We start from the raw sequence: 19,027 nt of genomic DNA, 5'->3' as shown, positions 1-19,027 counted from the left end.
GTGTAATTAATGGGTTGGGTGAGAAAGAAGGATAGGGAATGCTTTAACTGGAGAAATAAGCCTTCCTCTATGAAGACATGAAGGGAAGATTGAAAGGGAAGCCTTTCCCGCCCTTTTTTTTGGGTGCTGCTTCTTTGACTTGGGCTTTCCAAGGGTGGGCTGGGAGGCGGGCCATTGGCCGCGCCCTTCTCTGGCCCCGCCCCCCAGCCGCGCGCCTGTCCCTCCGCCGGGCGGTGTCAACCAATGGGAGCGCGGCGTGGGCCGGGCCTCGTGCGGCGTGGGCTGACAGGCGGCGGAGGGCGCGCACTCTACCAGGGACGCCCGGCTTCTTCGCACGGCTCCCTCGTTCCCCTTCGCCGGCCATGGCATCCAAGTGCCCCAAGTGCGACAAGACCGTCTACTTTGGTGAGTGGGCCCTTCTTTTCCCTCAGTATCCCAGCCAGGCAGCCGCGCGCTTTGTCCTCCTCCTCAGAATATACTCTATTTAAGGTAGCTGGTTCCCATATGGGTTTGCTTCCCCCCTCTAACTCCCCTCTCAGCCATCATTTCGGTATCAATAGCACCCCCCCCCCCTTAATTCCATCCCCAGGAAAGGAAGGCAAGCCTTGCATAGATGCCAGTTTTCCTTTCTTTTTTTACTCCGTTGCTAAGTTACCATTTCCACCTGCCAGTCTTTGTTCTGTGACTGAAACAGGGAAGAGCATCCATTGGGTGCTGTGCATCCAGTCAGCAAAGGCAGGTCTGGATGGAGGGAGCCACAAAACTCTTTGGACCAGGCTGGATCTACATTGCCATATAATTGTCCAGTTTCTGAGCAGCTTTGAACTGGATTATATGGCAGTGTAGACTCTTATCATCCCATTCGAAGCAGATAATATGGGATCACACGCTGGATAATTCTATGGCAGTGTAGATCCAGTCTTAGAGTTGCGGCCCTCCAGCTGTTTGGGACTCTTCTTCTTTCCAATGGAGGGGTTAGGATTGTGACTGTTTCCACACAGCTTTGTTTTGGGCATCCTGAGATCTCAGGTTGGCAGCGCACATGTCTTCGTTGTTTAATGAATTGTGTGATGTGGTTTTAAATGATTTTTAATGTTTTAAATGCAATTTTTGATTGTTTATATCAGGGGTCCTCAAACTAAGGCCCAGGGGCTGGATGCGGCCCTCCAAGGTCATTTACCCGGTCCTCGCTCAGGGTCAACCTAAGTTTGTAACAACTTGAAAGCACACAACAACAACAATCCTATCTCATCAGCCAAAAGCAGGTCCACACTTCCCATTGAAATATTAATAAATGTATATTTGTTAAAATTGTTCTTCATTTTCATTATTGTATTGTTTTTAAGTGGTTTTTGCGCTACAAATAAGATATGTGCAATGTGCATTGGAATTCATTCATTTTTTTTCCCAAATTATAATCTGGCCCTCCAACAGTTTGAGCGACTGTGACCTGGCCCTCTGTTTAAAAGGTTTGAGGACCCCAGGTTTATATGCTGATAGCATCATTTGATGCTTACGTGAGGCCTCCCTGCGTCCCCCTTTGGGGGGAGAAGGGCGGGGTAGGAATGTATGCAATAAATAAATAATAAATAAATTGATGGCGTCCATCCATCTTTTCTCTGGCCCTACAACCTCTGAGGGTGCCTGCCATAGATGCAGGCAAAACGTCAGGAAAGAACGCTTCTAGAAAAACCTACAACAACCCATTTTCTTTGGCCATCCACGTGGTTGCCGTCCTGCACTCTCCAAATGCAGCCCTGTTTGTGTTACTGATCTTGGTTCTCTTCTCAGGACACTTGGCTTGACACTTGGTTAGACCACACCTGGAATATTGTGTCCAATTCTGGGCACCACAATTGAAGAGAGATATTGACAAGCTGGAATGTGTCCAGAGGAGGGTGACTAAAATGATCAAGGATATGGAGAACAAGCCCTATGAGGAGTGGCTTAAAGAGCTGGGCATGTTTAACCTCAAGAAGAGAAGGCTGAGAGGAGACATGATAGCCATGTATATGTGAGAGGAAGCCACAGGGAGGAGGGAGCAAGCTTGTTTTCTGCTTCCCTGGAGACTAGGACGCAATGGAACAATGGCTTCAAACTACAAGAAAGGAGATTCCATCCGAACATCAGGAAGAACTTCCTGACTGTGAGAGCCGTTAAGCAGTGGAACTCTCTGCCCCGGAGTGTGGTGGAGGCTCCTTCTTTGGAGGCTTTTAAACAGAGGCTGGATGGCCATCTGTTGGGACTGCTTTGAATGCAGTTTTCCTGCTTCTTGGCAAGGGGTTGGACTGGATGGCCCATGAGGTCTCTTCCAGCTATGATTCTATGACACTACCACCGTAGTCTTGCTTCCTGCATTTTCTTGCCAGCCGCTTTTCTTCCTAGTCTTTGACAGATGTCATTATTTGGCACATGGTCAAAAAGTGTCATGCCAAGTGTCCATCTCAGTATTTCCATTTCCATCATGTTATGGGCTTCATGTTTCTTTGTTGCTGGCCAGCACTCTGCCCATAGAGGGCAACTATAGTTTACATCTTAGCCTTGAGTTGTTCAGGCATTTCTGAGTCACACAGAATGTTAGTAGTTTGCCGCCATTTCAACCAGGCTGCATTTATTCATGGCCGCACGTCTGGCATTGTTTTGCCATCTATGGAGACCAGTGACCCAAGGTATTTAAATTAGGTGGTGACTTTAGCACTTGTCCATTAATTTGGATTGTTTTCCCAGTTTGGAGGCCACATTCCAGATACTTTGTTATGGGTATGTTCAATTGAAGTCCATTTTTACTGAGTCTATCACTTCATATCTGCAGCTGTTGTTGGAGGGCTGCATGTTTTTGGGACTCTAACTCCCAGAATTCCTGACCATTGGACAAGCTGGCTACGGCTTCTGAAAGTTGGAGGTCCACACAATTTGAGGATGCCTGCCTCCATGACTGTGGAGACCAGGGTTTGGATCCCTGCTTGGCCATGGAAGCCCCACTGGGTGACTCGGTGTGTGTGTGTCACATTATCTCAGCTTTAGAGGAAGGCAAACCCTGTCTGAACAAACCTTGCCCAGAAATCCCTGTGATAGGCTTGCCTTAAAGTTGCCATAAGTTGGTGCCCCAAATGTTAGCCCTTCTTCTGGGTATATTTGATCTGCTGACCCCAGTTCCTCCTTATTGGTTTTTGAGATACAGAACATATGCCATCTATCATTCGCCATCTGCTCGCTCATAGAAAACCAGGATAACCATATCTAAGAGACTAGAGATGATGCTGTCTATCCAAGGCAAATTTCTGGATCAGCTCCCCAAAGAACCCAACAAACAATCTTACAAAAACAAGATGCCAAGAAAAAAAATATTTTGTTTGTCTGTGTTATTAGATTATTTTCTCTACATTGGCAAGTCACATGAGAGCATGGATACCTTCTCGTTCAGTCGTCTTTGGCCCTGACCTGAAAGTTATGTTTTCCAGCACAGAATGGCAACAAAACAGAACAAAGCTGTTTAACTCGTATTCAAGATTAATTACGTGTCACTAGTTCGCAGATGCCAAAATTGGCAGGTTGGCTCAAAATATTTCTGACGTGTTCAATTCATGAGATGCTGTGTCCCTCAGATGAACAGGTTTATATATTCTGGATCACCGTTTATTTAGTTCAGTCTGTTAGTTGAACGAAATACTGAGGCCAAGTTCCTTTTTATTGTAATTTTCCTGCATGCCTGCTTTTGTGAGGGAAACATCATGCCATCTTTTTTTTAAAAAAAGCAGCAGATGTTTGGGTCCAGAATGTGAGTTTGTTGCCACCGTTCAAATTCTTTTGTCTCTCCGGACAGCCTTTCTTCTGAGAACTATTAGAGGCTTAGAGGAGCAGTCTCTACTCGCCAGATGATTTTCTAATGGCATTAGTGTGTAGTATTGCCTTGTTACATCCAGCCATCCATCAGTTCCATGCTGAGGATTTGTTTTGCCTCTCCGCTTCCTGTAATTGTTTGAGATTCAGAAAAGCAAATGACATCACAATAGTCCATCTTCCTAAATCCTTCCTGTTTCTATTTATTAACGAGGTGTATGCACGCAAACCCATTTGATCTTTTTTGTACCGTCTCCACACAAAAAAGGAAGAGAGATTTACTGACTATACTTGGAAAATGTTTGTGCAGGTGTAGCAAAGCTCATCATTTCCCTTTAGTTCAAAATTATATAGAAATAACATTTCTCTTTCCCCTCCCTCCCCCTTTGGAGAGTTACATAACAAAGAGATCTATGGAGCTTGAAAGACTAGCTAGTTTTATTTGGCAGGAGCTTTTTTAGAATCCAGTCCAGTGGTACATCTGATGAAGTGCAAGCTTTTGCCACATTAAATGTGTTGCTTTGGTTGCATCAGGCTGACCCAGCCTCCGCTTTCCTCCTAGGCGTGTCTTTGGTAGGAATACTGTGGAAGAATACATGTGGGAAATGGCCTTTTCAGGAAAGAGTTTTTCACAGTTTGAAATACTGATCTGGGAATGTGTGCTTTTCTTTTTTTTTCTTCATCTGTATGAAAGGAAAGCTTTCTTGGCTTCCGAAGCAACAGTTTCCAGTGATGTCTGAACTGGTGAACTAGTTAGAGATTTCCTAGCTTGATATGTTCTCAAGGCTTGCTTTCCTGTGAGAAAGCTGCATTGAAACTCTGTATGAGAGGTGAGGACAAAGAGAGAACAGTGGGGAGGGATCATGTAGGTGTGCAACTTGTTTGATCGTTACTCCCAAGACACAACCCACATTTATTATTGACTTGATTTAATTTATATCCCACTTTTCTCCTATTATGGGATCCAAAGATTTTTGTTGCCCTATTTATGGATTATTAATGAATGTTTTGTCTCCATTTGTCTTTTAATTTTGTTTTATACATCAGCTAAAGTTTCCTTTTGTTATTTATTTATTTCATATCAAAAGCATTGCAGACATAAATATAAAAACGATAATAATAGAAGGAGCACAAGCAGCTAGATAATTTTTGACCTGAAATGGGCAACAGCACTGCATTGTCTGTAGATTCTTCCTCTGTGGATGAGGCAGGGCATTGTGGACAAGCATACAGGTGCAGAGTTGTTTGTTCTGCTCCACAGTCGTACAAGGTGGAGAATTCTTCTAGATAGTGCCATTTTGCCAGGTTGTCTTTTGATCTTCCCACTCCACTTCAGAGTCTGTTCAGGGACTTCCAAGTTGACCATTCTTGGTTTGCCCCTGGAGGCAGACCCTCATGGGGGGCCATCCAGTTGAGATTGCCTGGTTTAGCAGCCTTGTGTTGTGAAGCAATTATTAATATTGCATCATATTTGTCAAGTTCTTTTTTCTGGACCCAGACCCCTGTATCTAACCCATTGCCCCCACAGGAAGATTGACTAATGTTGATGGGGAAAGTGCTCCTTTTGAGGCATTTTTGTTTACTCTTGTTTTGGCCTCTGACAAGATGTACTGGAGTGAACATTCCTGAGGTTCAAAGTATTGTGGGAATTTAAAATAATCTGGAAGATGCATGCTCAGCTAACAGGATCTTTGTTTAGAGTAATACAATTCCTAGTATGTATAATAAACTGGGGGGGAAAGAAATATGTTTAATTTTGGAAATACAAAAACAGTAAACAAAGCTCTTTACTCAAAGCTCTTTCTTGGGGCCAAGGCCGTACAGGCTTCTGTTTTAACTTTCTTTGTTTTGTTGGAGTTGCTGAAGCAAGGCTCCTGTACAAATGTTTTTTAACTCGCCCATACAAAAGAGGTCTGCCAAAGAATTTATGTGGGTCATTGGCTATGTTAGCTTGCTCCCTTCCGCAGGTGAACGGAGCAGTACAGCTGTTGGAGACTTCAGTGTTGATTGTAAATCCTGAAAGTGCTCTTTCTCAATTTCCTCCTAACATGTAAATCTGTAGCAAATGCCTGTGACATACTGTTCATCTCTGAGGAGCCTGTTACGGAGATAAGAAAAATGTCCCTGAGTGTTGGTTTTCTGTAAACTGGATTGGCTGGGAAGAGAGTAAGAATGTGTGGAGCAAGTTGATAAAATTTTTAAAATGGATCATTTCCAGGCACCCCCCTTCCTCCACACATAGAGATGAATGGAGAAGGAGTATTTTGAAAAGGAAATCCTAAGCAGGAATATCCTTAATTACATCCTTCCTGAATTTAGCATGGATGGATTTCTAGTCATTTCTGTGTAGGTTTGCAAGGTCAGTTTTCCCAGCCTTTAGTCAAGGTTGCTGTTGATCTTCTAGACCAGACATGGGCAAACTTTGGCCCTTCAGGTGTTTTGGATTCCAACTCCCACAATTCCGAATTGTCTAGACTGTTTAGTCAGTTCAGATTAAAGTACCCATTATTCTTCTTGGTTTGGATGTACAGATATTTGAAAGTAGCTTGTTCTGAGTTAGGACATCAGCACGCTTCACTCAATATTGTCTGCTCTAATTCCTCTTTTCCTTTGGGCTCTGCTACCAGAAGTCTTCCTATTTAAAAATGCCAAGGATTTAACTTGATGCTCTTTGCATAAGTATACCATTGTTATTTGGCAGTTGAATTTATCTACTACCCTGAAGTCAGAAATAACAACAAAAAGCACTAGAAATTACAGTATAAAAATAAACAAAGGGGAACAGTTCTTGTAAAAGCTATGTACAAATATAAAGAATCAGACAGATTAATACATATAAAGGAAAAAATTCTTCATTTGGCTGCTGTCAATAAATGTTGCCAGGCAGATGCTGATGCTGTGTGAGTTTCTGTGCAAAGACTATTTCATAGCCAGTGTGCTACCACTATAAAGACCTCGCCATCAGTAAACATATAATAATAATAATAATAATAATAATAATAATAATAATAATAATCTTTATTTCTACCCCGCCACTATCTCCCCAATGGGGACTCGGAGTGGCTTACATGGAGCCAAGCCTGGACAACATAATACAGCAATAAAATCAAAGCATATACAACAGACAACAACAACATTATCAAAGTGACATTAAAATAATAAAAAAATAATAATAGTAATAATAAAATAAAAATACATAAAATAAAAATTCCAATAGACACAATCACAATAGAAATGACAATGGGCGGGCCACATATTCTGAATAAAAGACATACTGTGACACACTCTTAAAGAAAACCAGAGAAGGGCCTTTTGAGCTGTGTGTGTGTGTGTGTGTATTTCAAGTTATTTATCCTCAGCCCATAAAGGTTGTAAAGGTTAAAACTAAGACTTTGAATTTGGCCCGGAAATTCAAGAATAATAGACTCATATCATAGAAGCAGAGTTGGAAGGAGCCCCGTGAGCCATCAAGTCCAGCCACTTCCCCAGTCAGTGCAGAACATCCATCTCAAAAACAAGAGCCAGTGGGGTGGATGAAGCACTTAGGACTTATATGGCTTAAACTCGGCTGTCTTAAGTAATGTAAACCCTATCTTCCAGGATTTGGCAAGTCAATACTTAAGTGTTCCATTGGTTCCCTGGATTTACTTTAGTTGCAACTGACACATGGATTTAGTCTCTGGTCATTATGCCTGATTCCACCTAGCTGCTATATTTGAATCTCAATATAGTTTCCAGATGTTTGGACCCATGTTGTATATTACTGAGGGGAAGATATGATTTAGGGGTGCTGCCTTTGTAAAAAGCACTTGGAGGACAGAAATTGCGGGCCACATTCTAAAATGAAAAGATACCTACAGTATCTCAAATATTGAGATAGAATCTCTTTTCTTGTAATTTGAATCCATTGCTTTGAGCCCCAATCCCTGGAACAGCGGAAAATGTGCCTATTCCATCTTCAATATGACATTCTTTCAAATATTTAAATATGTCTAATGCCACCTATTTAAACTTCTCTTCTCCAGGATAAACATACCCAGCTTCCTAAGTCACTCTTCATAGGGCGTGTTTTTCAGGTCTTTTACTATTTTGGACATATTCCAGCTTTTCAATGTCCTTCTTGAATTTTGGTACCCAGAGCTGGACACAATATTCCAGGTGACGTGTGACCAAAACAGAACAGAGTGGCACCTTGATTTCCCTCGATTTAGACACTGTACTCCTATTGATGCAGCCTAGAATCACATTGACTTTTATAACTATTGTATCACACTGTTGACTCATATTTAGCTTGCGGTCTACCAGGGCTTCTAGATCCCTTTCACACATTGACACACAACATGTCACCCATCATATCTGTGCATTTTTTCCTGCCTGAGTGCAGTATCTTCCATTTCTTCCTGTTGAAATTCATTTTGTTAGTTTTGACCCAGATCTCTAATCTGTTATTGTCATTTTGGATTCTGATTCTGTCTTCTGGGGCATTATATTCTTATTCTGGAGTCATCTGAAAATTTAATAAGGATGCCCTGTATTCCCTCATCCAAGTCATTGAGCCCAGGGCAGATTTCTCCCTCACCCACTACTTACAGGTCCCATCTCTTACCCAGAATGAAGAGGAACCATTGGCAAACACCCTTTGGATTTGGTTGGTCAACCAGTTACAAATCCACATAACAGTAGATTTGTGTCTTCCACATTTACTATCTTGTTTGCAAGAATACCTTGTAAGATGTCTTACTGAAATCAAGGCATGCTATATCCACAGCATTCCCCTCATCTGCCAAGCTTGTAACTCTGTAAAAAGAAAAGAAAAGAAATAACTGTAGTTTGACATGACCTGTTTTGCAAAAGCTCATGTTGACTTTTAATGGCCATGGCATTCCTTCTCTTACAAACTGTCTGTTTAATGATCTACTCTTCAATCTTTCCTCACATTGATATCAGGCTCACTGGGCAGTAATTTAACTGCCCTCCCTCCCTTCTAAATAGCTTTTAGGACTTATGGAGTGTTGAATTATATTTGCTGGTGTGGTGCACTTATCCAAAAACTCCTTATTCCAAATTAACCCTAAAATCCTAAAATAGTCGCCCTCAAATAAGACAACATTGGCTTATGAATGTGGAAATCATGACAAAGAAGGTTCCCTCACCCCCTTCCTCTTGTCAGTATTTTTGCTATTACACTTTTAAATGCATTAGCTACCAGGTCTGGAGATCTTATATAGCTGAGATATTTGAAATCATGTCTATATTTTGTGAGCTGCCTAAGGTGTGTGTGTGTGGGGAGGGAGTTCAGGCTGTATGCCATGCACTCATTCTGCCTAAAACTATAAATATTGAAGTGATTAAATGATGCATTAAGAAGGAAGTAACTTTGCCTGCTGCATAGACTGCCCTTGGCATTGTTCTTCTACTCAGTCTTGTTCATACTGCGTAAGCTGGCAACCTTAGCTTTGCACCTGACAAATGACATCAATTAGTAAGTTAGAGTGTAGAGGAAGCATAATACTATGCAGGGTAGGAATTGTGGTGACGTGGGAAAACAGCCTTGAGCAGGTCCTTCTAGGTCACATTCACATCTTTCCTGCCCTTCGCTTCTCCAAAGAGTACATGAAAGCCAGTTATCTAGCACTGGAATAAGAGACCATAGGCAGAGAAAGACTCATTAAGGAATTGAAGGGCCTAGTACCGTGGTGGCGAACCTATGACACACGTGTCAGCACTGACACACGTATCCATTTTTGATGACACGCAGCCGCAAACAGAAGTATGGGGCTGCATGCCGAGAAGGACATTTCATCCTCAGCTCCAGCATGGCCAGGCGCAGTAGCTGAGAATAAAACATTTGCTGTAGGGTAGTGTAGACACTCTGCCGGAGATCTGTAAGCCAGAACTCTGGCACAGAGTGTCTAGTTCTGGGACTTCTTGTTAGGCTGTTAGGCGATCTTTGACCTCACTTTTGGCTGGTGGAGCAGAGAACAGAGTGCCGTGGGGGATGCATCACTTTTAGCACCCTGAAAAATATAGCAGTGGCTTTACTCACAATTTTTTCCCTTTAGGTACTTTTGTGAGACCTTATTCTCAGTGTTAAATAATATCAAAACCAACAAAATAAACAGATTGACAGATGAAGTTAGTATCACTTGCTTGGGCTTGAAGTGTACAAAATACCAACCTTCAGTTGAAGATTTAGCCAATTAAATTCAGCAACAAAAAATCACTGAATAGGTAGGTTAGTTAAAGAATTCCCCCTCCTCTTCACCTATCTTAGTTCACGGCACCCCACACAAGTTAAATAATATCAAGATCAACAAAAGAAACTGACTGATTGATGAACAAAAAAGTCACTAAGCAGGTAAGTTAAATAATTAGTTTTTGGTTTATTAAATACAGTTATATATTATAATTATACATTTTTGTTATTTAAACTATAAATATTGCAAAATTATGTTGTTTTTTTCAAAGTGACCCCCCCACCCGAGTTATGCTTTTTTTTTTTTTTTTGGCGAATTTCGACACATCAAGCTCAAAAGGTTGCCCATCACTTTCTAGTAGGTAGAATAGGAGGCATGGAGCCCTCTTTTTTCATTTGGAGTCTTTCAGTTCCAGGGCTTTCTCACCTGACGTGGTCAGATTCACTGTCATTCCTTGCTTTAGGTATTTAGTAAAGAACAAAATTGGGAGATGTTAAATGCGTAATACCTGTTCAACATCTGAATAGCTTGGATTCCAGCTGCTTCACGGTTCTGAAACTGTAATATCTCATATTTTATTGACTACCATTCCCAAGAGAAAAATCTGCAGTTCTCAGTGTGATACTTGACAGCCCAGCAGTGTTTGTTAAGACTGATGGACAAAGCGGCCAGTCAAGTGTCAGGGAAAGAAAACAGATGCATTAGGAAAAGGGGAGGTGAAATGTTAAGTGTCAATTGTATTGACAGAAGCAGCCTTTTGGAGGTTCTGCCTTCAAAGGCATTATACAAATATTTTAAATACAACAGAAGGATGATCAGACGGAGTGAGGAAGCACCCGGCAGGGGAAATGCTGCCACAGCTTCTGGATATAGTGAAAGCCAGCTCCTTGGTCTCAAAACTACCATTCACTTGACAAATACAGCAAGATACTAGAGGGTCTGTGTTTGTTCCCTTGTGCTGCGAAGGGAAAAAGGGAAGGAACTGAGTAAAAGTGAGTGAGGATGAACACATTCAGGGGAAGGGGAGTGGAAAGGAACAGGGCTCCTCTGGGGAAAAGAACACAAGTGATATTGAAGAAAAGTGGGAGTGTAAAGAGAGAGGACAAGAGATGGAATCTGATAGGGGAGAAAATCAGTGTAAAAGCAGGAGGAAGAAGGTAGAAATGAAAGAAACTTGGAGTTGCATGGTGGGATGAAAAGAAAATTGGGGGGAGGGGAATGGCAGGTGAGAAACCTTTTGAAAGGCATGGGAAAGAGGAGGAAGAAGAAAATGCTTTAAAGCTCCACGGATCGGCAAATTTTGATTAGAATGAAAAGACTGGATCATGATTTCTCCCTGAGACAATGCCTGTACATCATCTGATGATATTTCAAATATGAACGAAAGAACGTTCTGCTCCAAGGAGAAAGAGCAATTTCCAAATGGTCTTAAATTTCAATATAAACTAATATTGGTAATTGCTACCAGATTATTCCAGATTCTCCCACCATCTTGTGGCTGGTTCCAACCTGTATTGCCTTACTAGGTGGGCCTCAGTGATTTTCTCAAGGAGATCTTAGAGGCAGACATCCAAAAAGTCATTTAGAGATTGGTTGTTTTTATTCCCTCTGTAATTATTGCTTCCTCCTGAATATGAGGTTTCTGCAGCAGGAAAGAAGCAGGGGACATCCTGTGAACAAATGAAGAGAGCATGAACTTGAATTTGTATTGGATTTCTAATGTTGGAAGCATTCATATTGAATTCCTAGCAGACCTGTTTCTATGTTGTTTTAATAACAACAAGCACTAGATGCACTGTTGTCCTCTGATGTATCCAGACCCTGATTTTTTTGTGAATATTTTGTTAACTTGAAATGGGAGCATTCAGCCTGCCTGCCTGAAATTCTGCTTCCTTGGCTCCAGAAGCGGTGGTTGTGGCACCTTTAACTTAACAGTCATCTCAAATCTTCCCATTCAGCATGTTCTCTAGTGGCGTGATGCTCTCTGATCCCTCGCTCCAGGGCTTTTTTCCTTTTTCTCAGAAGAAGGTGTTAGTGTTGCATGAGAACTGCTGGAGTCATTGCTGAATGAAGCATGGCATTTTCTTTCTTGGGTGTGAATGATGGACTAGGGATGCACCCACTTTTGTAGCAATTTTGACATAGCATCTAATAAAATAGACTTGCATAAGCATGCAGAAGCCATGGAGGGTGGTGCCAAGTTGGAGCCTGCATGTTTGTTTAGTTAGTGTTTCCATGGTACTCTGTATTACGTCACTGAGATGTATCTGTGAAGATAAAGGAGCAAGTGAAAAATAAGACGGGATGCTGACTGAGCTGGGAAAGAGTCCTCATTTTGCCTCTGGCTCTGTAAAAGAAACAGGAGTCTACTGCTGCTTCTCTGAGTTCTGAATGCTACCCCGCACAAGATTTTTTTTTTTACACAGGTGCATGTTTCTTGTAAGAATATGGCGTGCACACACAGTAACATGGAAAATACATGTATTGTGTTTTTTTGTTTTTTGTTCTGGACAGCACCTATGAAAAACACTGCAATTTGCTGCAAGATGTTTCTCACACATTAGGCATCAAGCAAAGCTTTTGTTGTGCAACTCAGTGTCCAACTTACAGACTGGGGAGAGTATTGAAAGACATAGCCATGTTAGTCTGGATCATTATGGAAAGAGAATTTGAACAAAAAAAATTATGAACCTAGATTGGAAGGAGAAAAAAGTGTGATAAAAAGATCCACAAAGCCGTCATGAGGCTGGGATATTAGCTAGTATTTTAATATACTGGGAAACCGGTGTGTCTGTTCAACCCACCACCAATGAGTCAGAGTTTGTGGCTATATTCCAATCCTGCTATTTTCTGGTTCTTGCTAGCATATTACATCCCAATCACTCCTGTCATCATTTCTATGGTTGTCTACTCACTTTAACTTTAGGCAACATCTTCACAGAATCATAGTACTGGGGGATACCACAATGGCCAGCCTGACCAACCGCTTCCCACTCAGGAATACATAATCAAAGCACTCCTGACAGATTGCCATTCAGGTTCTGTTTTTAAAAAGGTGGTTCTACCACACCTGAACCAGTGCATTCCACTGTCAAACAGCTTTAACCATGTGGAAGTTCTTTCTAATTTTCGGATGGAACACCTCTTTCTGTATGTTGAATTCATTTCTCTGTGTCCTAGTCTCTTCCAGCAGAAAACAAGCCTATGCCATCTTCAATATAACATCCTTTCAAATACTTAAACATGGCTATCACATCCCTTCTTAGCATTCTCTTCTCAAAGCTAAACATACCCAGCTCTTTAAGCTACTTCTCCAGACCTTTGATCATTTGGCCTTCCTCATCAGGACACATTCCAGTTTCTCTTGAATTGTGGTGCCCATAATTGGACACAGTATTCCAGGTGAGGTCTCACCAAAGTAGAATAGTGGTACTATTGCTTTCTTTGATCTAGACACACTACTCTTATTGATCACACTATTGATTTCTGTCCAGCTTGTGGTATGGTAAGACTCCTAAATGCCTTTCATATATACTGTTGTCATGCTGGGTGTCATCCGTCCTATATCTACATTTTTTCTGTCCCAGTGTAGTACTTTACACTTAGAATATCCCTTTGCACAAAGTGGAGTATGTGTAGACACTGACATTGTAGGTGATCAGTCATGGCTGAGTATGATTGTCTTCCAAGGGCAGAGTCTTGGCAGTGGGTCCATAAGCGACTGTGGAGACCTATTCTAGATAGTCTGTCACAATGACATAGATTTCCAGATGGAAGGTGGTCACAACAAGGATTTGGTTGACATGCCTTCCTCTTGGTATATTTCTTCCTTTCACCCTGTGTTCGTGCTTCCTCAAAACCCATAGCACCATTGGTAATAGCCGACCTTTGGTTACAACACTGGAGGGCTAGGACGTCCAAGTTCTCGGTGTTTATTCCACATTTTTTAAAGATTAGCCTTAAACCCATCTTTAAATCTCTGTTGTTGCCCATTGGCATTCTGTTTTCCTTTCTTGAGCTGAGAATAAAGTAACTGTTTTGGCAGATAGTAATCAGGCATTCGGACAATGTGACAGGTCCAGCAAAGTTGATGGCAGAGGATCATCGCTTCAGAATGCTGATGGAATCTTTCCGTAAGTCGATAGAGATGTTTGTAGATGGTCAATGTTTCATAGGTGTACAATTGAGTTGGAAGGACAATAACTTTATAAACAAGTTTCTTGGTATCCCTATGGATGTCCTGATGCTCAAATAATTTTTGCTTCAATCAAAAAAAAAAAAAGCTATACTCGCTGAGCTCAGATGATGTTGTATTTCAACATCAGTGTTGACTTTTGTGGAGAGGTGGCTAATAAGGTAGCAGAACATTTTCTAGCATTACACCATTAAGATTTATTTCTGGCTTACCAGCTGTTAGGATTTCTGGGAGTTGAAGGCCAAAACATCTGGGGACCCACAGGTTGAGAACCACTGTTCTAGATTATGCTTTGGCTGTTTGATAGGACTAGTTGTGTGTTCTGCATGAGTGTTGTGGGGTTTTTTAAAAACTTTTTTTGCCACCATTACATTTGCATGATAACATTCAGTACAGCTTCCTTAGTTGGTCAGAAGCCTTTTATGCTCTGTCATGCAAGGACGATTTACAGACCACTCAACAGTCTACTGTGATCAATTTATACAACACTTTGTAGATAAAATCATTCTGATCTGCTCCAGCTTGGATGCAGCTAAAAGTGGTGTGTCAGCTATGACTGTTCCTTAAGATGTTAGATCAGGCTACAGTGACACAGACCTTGATTACATTCCATTTGGATTACTATAACAAAGACTTTGTGATGCTTCCTTTGGAAACTGTTCAGAAACACTAGCGGGTGCAAAATGCTGCAGCCAAGCTGCCCAATGGGGTAGATTATAAGGAATTTATTGCCTCTTTGTTGCAATGTCTCAACTGGTTGCTGATCCATTTCTGGGCACAGTTCAAAGTGCTGGTTTTGACTTTTAAAGTACTACAAGGCTTTGGTCTGGACTATCTGAAAGACAGTTTGTATCTCCTTAAGTGAGTTTGTCTGAGCTTTATAAAGTCAGGGGACAGGGACATTCTCTTAGTGTCACCAACTTCTCTGGCATGGTTGACGAGGACATAAAATGTTTCAATGTTTGTATTAAGAAGGCTTTTAGAAGTTGTATTGTTCATTTAAGGTATACATCACCTTGAATTGCATGCTAGGAGGAAGGTTGGATATACATTCAATTATTTAATTAATTTGGGTGTCTATGTTATTGTGTAGGAAGAGGGCTACAATGCGTTGAGAGAAGTGCAGCAAAGGGGTGTAGGAAGCTGCCTTGTAGTGAGCCAAAGATCTATTTGTCCAACTGTTGTGAACCCTGACAGGAGTGGCTTCTCTTGGTTTAAATAGAAGATTCTCCAAACCAGTGTATCAATGTCATTCAGGGTTTCTGAATGCATTGTCATCCTGGCCTGTATTACTCTACAGTTATTATTATTTCCCTTAAGTAGAAAATAGTATTGGCATAATTGTTGTAGTTGTAGTTACTAGTAGGTTGTGGGTACTGAGCTGTGGACTGAGCTGGAGCGAGAGAGAAAAATTGATTAAGAACATGCAAAGTGGAAAAAAGGGTTCAGAGATCCAACATCAGTTTTAATAAACTGGAAATCAGTCCAGAATTTCTTGTGTCATTTTCTCTTCCCTCTGCAAGGACTGCCAAAACCAATCCCGAGTCTTTCTTTTGAAGTTTCCAGAAGCCTTTATGAGATCTGTCTAAGGCTTTCTAGATTTGCAGTCCTGTTTGGGGAAACCTACATTTGTTCCCTACAGAATCAGCAGAGGGAGATTCTGTGGCAGATGGTTTATAGAGAGGAAAATAATTGAGTGGCTGGGAGAGAAAAGAGACGTTGATGCTCTGGCAGCTGGCAGCTTCATTCCCAGCTGCGCTCTAAATGCCCAGTGCCCTGGAAAGAAGAGCCATGTGCATACCGTGTTTCTGCTCTAAGCAGCATTGGTGAAAATCATTGGGATATGACATTTAGGAGAGTAACTTTTAAAATAAGTGTCAAAATGGTTAATGATATCGAGGTAACAGGTTAGCTTTCCCCTCTTTCTTTTGGATTAGCTGTACAGTTGAAAGAACTAATAACTACACCACTGCTTCTTAAACTGTGTCCTGACCCCAAATGGGGTCCCATTATCTTAATGTTAGGATCCTGAAAAATTGGTAGCAGTAAAAAATTTCTGAACATCACCTTGTAACTGCTTTAGGAATTTATACAAATTTGTTGTTCAGTGTTTACAGTAGACTCCGCAGAAGATGCTTCAGCCGTACTTCATAAATCAGCCTCCTTAGCAAGCCTAGCAAATGTTGATTTATCACTAGTAATTGTTTGATGTTGTTCATTTGTTCATTCGCTTCTGACTCTTCGTGACCTCATGGACCATCCCACGCCAGAGCACCCTGTCGGCCATCACCTCCCCCAGCTCCTTCAGAGTCAAGCCAGTCACTTCAAGGATGCCATCCATCCATCTTGCCTTGGTCGCCCCCTCTTTCTTTTTCCTTCCATTTTCCCCAGCATAATTGTCTTCTCTAAGCTTTCCTGTCTTCTCATGATATGGCCAAAGTACTTCATCTTGGCCTCTACTATCCTTCCCTCCAATGAGCAGTCGGGCTTTATTTCCTGAAGTATGGACTGGTTGGATCTTCTCACAGTCCAAGGCACTCTCAGAACTTTCCTCCAAACACCACAGTTCAAAAGCATCTATCTTCCTTCGCTCAGGCTTCCCTATGGTCCAGCTCTCACATCCGTAGGTGTCTACAGGGAATACCATTGCTTTGACTATGCGGATGTTTGTTGCCAGTGTGATGTCTCTACTCTTCACTATTTTATCAAGCTTGGACATTGCTCTCCTCCCAAGAAGTAAACGTCTTCTGATTTCCTGGCTGCAGTCTGGGTTATCAATCAAACCAGTTGCCATAATCTTGGGGTTTTTTTATGTTTAACTGCAACCCAGCTTTTGCACTTTCTTCTTTCACCTTGGTTAGAAGGCTCCGCATCTCCTCCTCGCTTTCGGCCATCAAAGTGGTAACATCCGCATATCTAAGGTTGTTAATGTTTCTTCCAGCAATTTTAATTCATAAATATCAATTGTTTGATATTTATGCCTATTTTGTATTCCTATATACACAGAGTCACATAAAAAATTATTGGCATCAAAAGGGCCCGAAGTGTACAAGTTTCAGAAGTTCTGGCCTATACAACTGCCCCAGGTCTGGCTGGCTTTTATGGCTTCATCATTTGGAAGCTTCCTAGAATTGCACTTCTCCAACTCCCCACCCTTGTCAGCTTTCAAAAATGCAGTTACAGCTGTCTCCTGATGGCAGCAGAAATATCCAGACCCATCTGTTTTCATTTCCCTGTCCCTCAATTGTATAGGGAGGACAGCCAGGACATACAGTGGGACAGAGACAGGAGCTGCGGCTCAGAGACAAGAAAACTTCTGGGGAGGAAGGTAGCATTCCTGACAAAGCCTTGATTCATTAACTTTCCTCCTGGATTCCTTTGGAGCTGCAGGGCATGGCCTTGACTCAGCTGGGTGGAGCAGGGAAATTCTGGAAGGGTAAGATGCTATTTCAGACAAAAGAACTGGCAAAACCACCTCAGAGCATTCCTGGCCTAAGATATTCATGGGGTCATCATAAGTCGACAGGCAGCTTGAAGGGATAGACTTCCATACAAACCTGCAGTGCTCCAGGCAGGGGATATAGCAATAGATGAACAGGTCTTGAAATCTTTCAGCCTCTTCTTTGCCTGTACACCTGAGTATTCACCCTGCATTCTGCAACAAAAAGCAATTAATTATGGCTCATTTGCCAAAAGAGTCCTGTGTCAGCTTAAAGAATAGCAAATCTGTTTTAGTGCACAATTTCATGGACTGTAGACCACTTCATCTGTAAATCTGTTAGTCTTTCTAGTACCACAGGACACTTTGCTGTTCTCGTTGTTTACCACCTGAAGATAGGCATAATTCAGAGACACAGCTGTATTAGTCTGGAATATCAGTATGTAAAGAGATCTGGTAACACTGTGGAGACTTATTGAGAAAACGAATTTGGAATGCTGATTTATTTATTTATCGTGTCAGGAGCGAACCAAAACAGTTGTATTGCATTAAAAACAAACAAACAAACAAAACACAAAGTTTGCAGACTTGGTATTCTATTAAATGGCCTTTGACCAATAGCTGGCCACTTGGAGTGCCTCTGGTGTTGCTGCAAGAAGGTCCTCTATTGTGCATGTGGCAGGGCTCAGGTTGCATTGCAGTAGGTGGTCTGTCGTTTGCTCTTCTTCACACTCGCATTTCGTGGATTCCACTTTGTAGCCCCATTTCTTAAGGTTGGCTCCTCATCTCGCAGTACCAGAGCGCAGCCTGTTCACGCCTTCAAAGTCGCCCAGTTTTCTGTGTGCCCAGGGGGGAGTCTCTCATTTGGTATCAGCCATTGATTGAGGTTCTGGGTTTGAGCCTGCCACTTTTGGACTCTTGCTTACTGAGGTATTCCAGCAAGTGTCTCTGTAGATCTTAGAAAACTATTTCTTGATTTAAGGCATTGGCGTGCTGGCTGATACCCAAACGGGGTAGGCTGGACATGTCACTGCCTTGGTCCTTTCACTATTGGTTGGTACTCCCCAGCAAAGGTCAGGTGGTACAATACCAGCTAAACAGTGTAATTTCTCCAGTGGTGTAGGGTGCAGACAGCCTGGGATCATGCGGCATGTCTCATTAAGAGCCACTTCCACTCTTTTAGCGTGGTGAGATGTGTTCCACACCGGGCATGCCTACTCAGCAGCAGAGTAGTATAGCGCAAGGGCAGATGTCTTCACTGTATTTGGTTGTTACCTTTGCTTTATAAATCATTCAATCCCTTTTGCCTTTTCTTAATCTGTGGTGATTCACAGAGCCTTGCTTAGCTTAGAGGGA

General features: G+C 41.9%; 1 protein-coding gene across 1 annotated transcript in view; it reads left to right on the top strand.

Moving 5' to 3' along the window:
- The first annotated feature begins 270 nt into the window (after nt 1-270).
- Nucleotides 271-19,027, top strand: part of CRIP2 (cysteine rich protein 2) — an 86,383-nt gene continuing 67,626 nt past the window's right edge. The window contains exon 1 of the mRNA XM_067467086.1: nt 271-405. Coding sequence (XP_067323187.1) covers nt 363-405 — 43 coding nt within the window. The 5' untranslated portion in view covers nt 271-362. The remainder of the gene's footprint in view (nt 406-19,027) is intronic.

This window comes from Anolis sagrei, chromosome 4, assembly GCF_037176765.1.
Source record: "Anolis sagrei isolate rAnoSag1 chromosome 4, rAnoSag1.mat, whole genome shotgun sequence".
Taxonomy (NCBI): Eukaryota; Metazoa; Chordata; class Lepidosauria; order Squamata; family Dactyloidae; genus Anolis; species Anolis sagrei.
This window is presented reverse-complemented; position numbering and strand designations above follow the sequence as displayed.